At 32.5% G+C, this 9,455-nt stretch overlaps 1 protein-coding gene across 2 annotated transcripts; it reads right to left on the bottom strand.

Annotated features, from left to right (window-relative positions):
- Nucleotides 1-1,665: 1,665 nt before the first annotated feature.
- Nucleotides 1,666-7,765, bottom strand: LOC101503203 (probable E3 ubiquitin-protein ligase RHG1A). 2 transcript variants are annotated; one of them, XM_073367565.1, is made up of 6 exons: nucleotides 7,405-7,765; nucleotides 4,444-6,232; nucleotides 4,095-4,145; nucleotides 2,442-2,540; nucleotides 2,195-2,335; nucleotides 1,666-2,102 (listed from the first exon to the last, which is right to left on the bottom strand). In XM_073367565.1, the coding sequence occupies exons 2-6, from the start codon at nucleotides 6,142-6,144 to the stop codon at nucleotides 1,971-1,973; spliced, it is 2,124 nt and encodes a 707-aa protein (XP_073223666.1). In that variant the 5' UTR covers nucleotides 6,145-6,232; nucleotides 7,405-7,765; the 3' UTR covers nucleotides 1,666-1,970. The 2 variants fall into 2 exon arrangements, with proteins under 2 accessions (XP_073223666.1, XP_004499047.1); XM_004498990.4 differs by having other exon boundaries at nucleotides 4,444-6,237; nucleotides 7,405-7,764.
- Between the last annotated feature and the right edge of the window lie 1,690 nt (nucleotides 7,766-9,455).

Here is a 9,455-nt window from a genome sequence, read left to right as displayed (position 1 = left end):
TTTATCTTAAATCTAAAGGACATTCTCAAGTATTTTTATAATGACCCCATATATGTTCTAAAAGTTGTGTTATGAATCTAGCTCACATTCCGATATAATCTATTCTGTTATAATTTGGTCAACAAAAATTAACCTATCTAACTCATATATCAACTTTTATTGATCAAATTTTAATTTAATTGTCTCCTATAAAAAAAATAGAGAAAGTACTATCTAAGTTAGAAGGTGATAATTCCTTCCGGTCAAATAATAAATCTTATACTGCTTCTAATAGAAAAATCAACATGAACAAAAAAATAGGGAATGGATCATCCTAGCCAAAACTCCGTTAACCACACAAAAATTATCTCAATTCTATCATGATTAAATCCCATTAATTCAATACTAAACTTTCCTCACTTCTTGTCTTCTGACAACTTTTCCTGCTTCCTACATTTTAAAAAATTGTATTTTTTAATGTATAGAAATAAAATAGTTTTGCACTATACATTAAATTTATTTTCTCCTATTAAATTAATAAGTCTCATCATATCTCATTTAACTCAGTAGTGAGACTTATTAATTTAAATGTAAAAGTAAATTTGAGAATTAACTCCCTTGTGCATTATAAAATTGACCTTTTAAAAAACCATACATGATCTAGAAAATATGCGTCCAGACAGAATAATCCTTCCAGAAGTATACTTTCGAACAGCCCAAAATGATTTTTTTTGGATGGCATCCAAAGTCATTTAGAGAGTGGAGAAAGTTTATATCACATTCTTGTCGCATGTGATCCAATTATTTATTTCTCACCACTCCCGCATTCACTTCGAAAGTAGATATCCAAAAATAAAAGAAGAAAAAATTACCCTCAAAATATATATACTTCCAGACAAAAACATGATTTCTTTGTCGTCTAGATATGTACTTTCAGACGTAACTGTAGTTTTCTAGAAACACTCTTTACTGTTCTTACTATAAATAAGGATGATAACATAACTCGCATTCTTTACTGTTCTTACTATAAATAAGGATGATAACATAACTCGCATTCGCAAATATCCACTCAAATCTATTTGATTTGAACGAAAAAAACTTGCTTTGAATGAATGCAGGGACTAATTTTTTCCAAAATTAAAATTCGAGGACAGAGACAGATTTAAAAATAGTAAGTGATATTTATCCCACACCCGTACCCGAACTCGCCCCACAAGTAATATTAATATAATTTTTAAATTTTATATACATATACATATTAAATATACTTAATATTTTTAAATATTAAATATTAAAAATTATAATTTTATCTCTATATAAAATATTTAATTTATTATTGTCTAATATCAATTATTTTATTTTATTAATTATAATAAATATGATTTTTAAATTTATAATCATATATATATATATATATGAATGGGTGAGAGTATGGACGGAGAAACCCGAACCCATTACAGGAGGAGATGGGAGCCTAAATTCTACACCCGCTATGAAATGGGAACGGGCGTAGAAGTTGAAGATGCAAAATCCGCCTCCGACCTACCCTTTGCCATGTCTAACTATAAACATGCATAATGGGGCCTATCAGCTTCATGCCATTAAACCATTTTAATGTCTAATTTACCTTGTCTATATTTTAATCCATACATCAATCATATCATGAATCCAATAAGAGCAATATAATGAGCAATGTAAAAAAAAATTCCCAAATGTAAAACAAAAGTTAAGAAATATTCCTGTATCCAACACCAATCATCTCATGTGTGTCATCTTAACTTGGAGATAATTGGTTTCCACAAATAAACAAAAAAAAATGATAAAAAATAATTTTTTGGCTAATTCTTAAGGGCCATTTAATAATAAGTAACAAAGGCACCAGAAACTTTCAACTTCAATTAAGCAGAATTTCCTGACTAATTGTGCCAGTTTTCTTGACCTCTATGTTCATCTTATAAGATAGAAAATAGAATTATTTAAGACAAATTTCATCATGTTGCCAAGCCTGTTGTCTTACAAATTGGACAGAGATTCTTATGCATTAGCCACTGTTTAATACAGTCGGTATGGTAATCGTGTCCGCAATCCAACAATCCGATATCATCGTTGTTTTTATACTCCTCCTGTGTTATCACATAATTCAAATTGTAAGAACAAGACCACATGTGAACATGCATGCAAATGACAGAAAAACAGCAAGTAGTGTTTTGTTTACCTGACAAACACAGCAGGGTTCTGCTTCATTCTGAAAATCTGATTCAGCTGAATATTTCTTCTGTTTCAAATGTTTCATAATGGTCTCTTCATTCAATCCTGTACTCACATTTCCGATGCGTTCTTCGAGAGCCAATAACTCCTATTATATTCACAAATGTTGCGTAATAAGGGACCCGCACAAGATAGAGGAGTATTATACATTTTCATTAACACATGCATGCAATGTTGAAACTAGTTTTTTTTACCTCGTAAGACATGTTATCAACATCAAGCCGCATATCCCTGTGTCGATCATGCATATCAGCAATGGTAGAAAACATTGAATGGTCAAGAATCATAACATCCTATCACAAAATCAAAACACAAGTGTTAAAACAAGATCTTAGTATAAATATAATAAGTCATAGCTCATACACAACCTAAATGAGATGATCACACAACAATTCATATAATTTTATTGTGCTTTCAACAATGGAACAAGCTGATCAAGGGCGGCCACACACGATGACCCCCTACACCTGGAAACTTAAAACCAAGAAACCTTCATATGCAATTATACGAATAATTTCTATCAAAACAAGGGAGAATGTATTATAGACCAAAGCAGAAAACTGAGAAATAAGGTCCAGATTAGCAGATAAAGCATCCAAAGGCATGTCTATAAGGGATTTTAAATTCACCCTAAACATTAGTTTAACAACCAAAAGTTTCTTGGATTCCAAGCAGTATGCTAACAGAAGTGCATTGAAAAATACAAATTTGAATGGTACCCACATATGATGTTCAATGAGATTAGATTAGGTCTCTCAAAAGACTGACAAATATCTAGTTTCTAGTTAAGAATATGTTTATCCTATGAAGCACAGATTCTGATGCAGACATCAAACACAACACTGATATGTCGACACCGGTAATAATTTGAGAAAATGAATTAATTGAATATAACTAACGTGTCGGTGTCATGTTGATGCGGGATACCGGGACACACTTTCAATTAGAGGTGAGGGTGCTACATTGTATATAGTTAAAACGCTTATAAAGTCATGATCTTTTGAACACAACTTTATAAAGAAAATGTATGTTTTCCTTTTTAAAGTATTTGGAGCTTGGGTAACATCATAAAATAGTTATGAACACTTTCATTGTTGGGCTCAGAAATAAAATGGAAACAAGTTGGATAGTGACTATAAGTTCCATCCCACAAATTTTGATAGAGAAAAATCATGCTCATGTGTTATAGCTTTAAATAATTTTATGGACCCTTCAAACACTTGATATCTAGACTATGACCTAAAGATCCGTAACACGTTAAAGCTCCGTCTAAAAGGGAAGATCCAAAGAGAACAAAATAGAAAGAAAAAAAAAATTAGCTTGTAAGGTGCGATTGCCTCAGCTCTGTAAACTCTAATTAAGCATTATCCAGACTTGAATTTTCTTTTCTCGATGCACCCCCTCAAACCCATTACTACTGGATTTTTCTCAATAGTGTCGAGTTAATGGCTCTAGGATAGACTTCGATATCATCTTAGAATTCGAGTTGGACATAAGTCAACGCTTGAAAAATGAAAACCGACTCGTAAGGTTTTATAAACACTATTTAGGATTTATCTCTAACAGAAGAACTGAAAATATCTTTGCAATAACAAGTGCAAGTCTGATCAGAATAACGAATAAATGAGAAGTCATTGGAGGAGTGATAGGGCCAACTTGACGATTCAACACTTAAAGCTAAACAGATCAAGTAGACATATTGTTTGCTCCATAATGAATTAGAATTGAACCATTTCTACGACACTACGGAACGGTTGATAAATCAGTAATAAAAATGCTAAGAAAGCTTTACTCGACATGAGTGCATTGTCAACATATACAGCTAATTTGAAATAAAACTAACTAACCTCAAACCGCAGGTTCCCACCCCTACGCATGAGGCCCAACACATTGCGGAGCTGCACAAAATATACAAAATGTCAACTCCAAGAAAACAGTTATTCATAAAAGATAATAAAATATTGCAACTTGAAAGTGTTACACAGCTATATGAACAAAACATGGAAATTGTCGTCAGAATGAGGCAAGAGAATATAAACAACAAATACAAGTTAAATTTTCGACAACTTTTTTTGCCAAAGTGGCAAGTCAACTCAAGCAATGCAACTAAACCTACCATGATGTTTGAGCAATCACATAAGTATAATCATATTTGCTATAATAATAATGAAAGAGAAGAGAGAAGGGAATACAGACCTCGGATACAAGTCTACTACTTCCTTCACCAGCAACAGCCAAAGATCTTAACGAATAGGGAATTCCAAATTCACTATCAGCTGACCTCTCCAACCATGAAGATGATCCTGGGTTCACCCCAGATGGCGGTCCTCTTGATTCAGAAGAAGTAGACGCACCGCGCAAGGTAGAATAGTTATTGCTTGAACTTCCGGCTTCAGAACCAGGAGAAAACAAGGACCGACGGACATATTCAGATAACCTGCGCGGATACTGCTGAGGATTAGGACGGGAAACCCACGCCGAGACAGACGACGGATTCATAGCTGGATTTGGTCCAGTCCGTGATGATGAAGCAACATTTCCTGGAATACTTAAATTTGCATTACCGGAAGGTCTAGTTGGATTTCGAGCCACATTTCTTACATTTGTTGCAGGTACGAAAACCGGGTGTTCTAAAATGTTTCTAGGCATACTTCTTGTGCTTGCTCCCTCATGCGGTTGATTATCCCTATCTACACATATAACTGAGTTTGAGGAATGGTTGTTTGCCGAGCTAGAACCACCGCTCCACCTAACCGATTGTGCGCTCCTTGGTAAAGCGGGAACATGAATTAAAAGGGGCTGGCTTTGAGGAAGCATGGCATCAACCGGTGGTACCGACCTCAAGTCAAGAGAATTGTCGATGGGGTGAAACCTTTGCAATATTGGAGAAGACGAAGGAACACTAGGATTTCTGATCACACTCCCACTTGAGAATGAGGGGGGAGGAAGAGAAATTGGTTGGCTTGAAGGGTTTATCCTCAAACGAAAATTTCGGTGGAAGCTTTCTGAGCTTCCTGCAACAGTTGACTCGGGTATGCTTCCAGATGATCCGTCCCCGACACTCAGGCCAAGTCTTGCATTCACCTGTTCTGCCAATGCAGATCTGTTAAAATTGCTCCCTGCATAATCTTGAGTAGTAGGAAGAGCATTCCAAGCACTGCCATCTGTATGCTGACTATAGCTAGAACTTCCACCATCCGAAGATTGTCCAGCGTTCTGTTCAATCGCCTTTCTTTTACAAGATACACGGCGAGAGTCTAGAGAACAACCCGGCCTACCGTCGGTATCCTCGACAAAAATGGTGTTACTTCCAGAAGGAAGCAAAAAAGAACCAGAACTAATAGGAGGTGGCATATGTTCATTTATTGGACCGCTAGACTTGGTCATGTTAGGATGTTCAACTTCCACACGATAGCTATTATCACTGCCATTATCTACTAAAGCAGCATTTAAGTTGAGATTTTGTGGCACCAAATGAGCATTGGAGTTACACATATACATAGGACCTGAATTGAGATTGTCCAGTGAAAATGCGTTGGTTGGTTCAAAGTGTCTTTCTTCTAGTCTTGAACCAGCTATAGCGCCAGCATTTACCGGAGGTGATAACCCTAGCTCCCTTTTCAGCTCGTTGTTGTTAACATCATTTTGTGTATTGCTGGAACTTGGCTCACCTAAGCTCCATCCGCTCAAATTCTGCCATGTATGGTTTACAGAGTTCCCTTGAGATGGGTTTATATCACCGGGGGAAAGTATAAATTCGGGTAATCGATTGTCGGCAGGAGTCCGCATGTTATTCCAGAAAATGTGCTGATCAACTGCAGCAGTACTTGATGTAGTTCCACAATCAAATTCAAAGGTTTCAGTCGAGGAACCAATTGTGCCTCTCTGCCCTTGCATTGAGAAATGTATAAGCTTCCCAACTCAATACAGTTAAATATTCAAAAAGATTTCCTCAATAAAACAGCAAGTGATGCACTAAGTTTAGCTGATCTGTCCAACAAAAAACACAAGTGATCAGTAAGCATTAAAATTAAAATTAAAAACGGACACAACTTGAAAAACTCACTATCACTAAAATGTTGTATGTCACATCAAATAGTGATCATCAGGAAAAAAAACCTGGTTTGGAATAATCATTTCAAGATGAGTTGTGCCACTCGGACTCTAATTTCTACTTCTAAAGCAATAGTTACTCTATTTTCAAAAAGTTTTGATTTTCTCAATGACGCACCACAGCCACAATTGAATATTTTTCTTTTAATTGCAATAACCGAAGGGATTCAGCGTTATATTGGTGCTCTTTGTAAATTGTCACACCGAATTTTGTGATTATTGCAATATGAACACAACAATAACGAGTAACTAAGATCATCACATTGTGCGATAACAAAGAACATTTTTTCAATCTCAAGACTTATAACTGAAAGTTGAAACAACAATGAGGGTCAAAAAATGAATCATCTCTATCTTTGTCAGATAAAAAAAATTACATATCAACAGAAGTAATCAAGAATAAAAAAGCTATGTTCTTCTATATTATAGCACAAGATAACAAAACAAGCCTACTTCAACTTAATAAAGCCATAATTATAAATAAAAAAAAATTAATGTACTTAAACTTTATAAGCATAAAGTTCACAATGGAGAACATGAGAGCATTTCTAAACATTACAATCACAATCAATAACACCATTAGCAGACTCTTATGAACTATACAATCAATACAAACAAAAAACTACTAACAACATTGTCAATACATTAGTATTAAAAATAATTTACAAGACCACCAGAAATAAACAATAATGGCTATAGAAGAAAACATATGGTCAACTCTTTTTATAAAACAAAGCAAAAAATTAAGATTTTTGCCAAAATCAGCAAAATCATATCAACACCGAATTGGGTATATAGCAATCCACAACCAGGCTGGATTAAACAATTCTACGACCAACAAAAAAACTATGCTTCATCATGTTTAAAAAATCCCTAAATTGTTTTGGGAAAAAAAACTGATGTTCTTCCAACCAAACCTAGAAATGAAAAAAAATTAAAAACCCATAAAAATTCAAACTTTGATAGCTTTTTGAATCTAAGCAAACCAGAGAGTGATCAGACCAAAAAGAAAATGAATAAAAAAAGTTTAAAAAAAAAACTTACCAGATGAAAATGAAACAAACCAGATCTATGAGAAAATCAATGGATGAGAATGACTGAAAAAACAAGAAAACAACCCACACCCATGTTGTTTAATTTCTCTCGTTTTTTCCACACCTGGGGAAAGGGAAAAAACAAAGAGAGAGGATAGTGAGAAATGGAATGGAAAAGAGAGAAAGAAAAAAAAGAGGTGGTGGTGTTGTTGCTGCTTGTTGGTGGATGAAGAAATGATATATGTTTCAGAAAAATAAAAAATTAGATAGAAAAAAAATATAAAAAAATTTGAGGAGAGATTAAATTAAAGAGGTAGTAATCTTCAATTTACAAAAACAGCCCAATTGAGAAGAGAGAGAATAGAGTGTGTGCAAAAGTCATATAACCTTCGAGGTGGAGACACAACCAGCCTCTCTTTAAACAATCAATGAATCATATATATTTACTTTCTATACTAATTAAAATTAATTATTATAATTATAATATAAGTATAAAGTTTTATCAATTAATAAATGAATAATTATAGTGACATAAAAATCAGAAACGACGTTGACATCGATAATAATTAAAAAATATAAATTAATGTATTTGTGTCAAACAGTGAGACACGTCTTTCATTCGTATTGATGATTAAATATTTTATTATTATTAATATTAAGAAAAAAAGTTATTAATAAAGTTAATTGGTAAATATTTGATTAGTTTGTAAAATGAAATTGGATCCTTTGTAAAATGTGACTAGGGCTGAAATGGTGCCTGCTGTACTGCCCTTGTTTGGCAGCTTACCAAATAGGTGGTGATGTTTGTTGTATTGTATGGGTCCTTTGATTTATGAAAATAAAAAATGCATCTTCCTCTACTTTGTGACCTCAAACAAAAGAAACTTACATAATGCTATATCATAAAATATGCAATGTGGTTTTCTAAAAAAAATAAAATAAATGCAATTGATTTATTATGGGTGGTTTTTGCAAAATTACGGTAAATGTGATTTGATTAATTTTATTGTAAAATTAAATATACATCAATACTTTTGTTTCAAAATAAATGTTGATCTTTAAATTTTTTATACAGATTAAGAAAGACTGTAAATAAATAAATAAAAACAATATTACAATTTTTATAAAATCATTGATTATTAAATCATTGTTATAAATATATAATAGAATATAACAATTTTAACATATATAAAATATTTTCAAATAAAATCAAAAAAAAATTATTTGAAAATATTTTATATATGTTAAAACAACATTTATTTTAAAACAGATAAAATATTATTTAAGAGTAATTTTTATGGTACTATCGAGTATTAATATATGTTGACCAATATGATATGAAGCAATTAACATATAAATGTACCTTTAAGAGTGTGGTCAAATTCCTTTAAAAAAAGTTAATGATGGTACATATTTTATACGTACTAGACTATAGAAAAATATATATTTTGTTAAAACATCAATTTCTTAAATGAATTTTAGAACCTCAAAATATTAAATCTTATGTCTCGGTCAAAAGATATCTACGAACTTAGTAAAAATTAACCGTTGAGATTGAATTCAATTATAATTGTTGTTGGCGAGGATTTTGAATAATACAATTATAATATTTTAAATAACTTATATGTATATACGAAAGAAACTTATACAATATCACAAGTTACATTTGAATTAAAAAGTAGCGTAAAACTCTCACGGCAAAACAAGAACCATCCCCACTTCTAAAAAACTTTGTTTCAATTGCCTTCACGCCAAGCACCCCACTTCTCCCATTCTCTTTTATACCATCCACTTCACATTTATATAATGCATATGTACATATATACCCTTCCTTTCTTTTTATTTTTTGTGACTTTAGGATTCAACTGATTTTTCAATAAAAATAAAAATAATAAAATAATACACGTGGCTTTAGCAATAAAAATAATAATGTATAGAGTCCACAAGGATATGACATGCATTATTACTTCTTTCTCAATATGTTGTGTCAAAAATCTTGGTGCTAGACTGTGTGAAATTTGACTAACTATTTAAGGACTTTTTCTTTTGTTTTGTCTTTGT

This window comes from Cicer arietinum, chromosome 4, assembly GCF_000331145.2.
Source record: "Cicer arietinum cultivar CDC Frontier isolate Library 1 chromosome 4, Cicar.CDCFrontier_v2.0, whole genome shotgun sequence".
Lineage (NCBI taxonomy): Eukaryota > Viridiplantae > Streptophyta > Magnoliopsida > Fabales > Fabaceae > Cicer > Cicer arietinum.
This window is presented reverse-complemented; position numbering and strand designations above follow the sequence as displayed.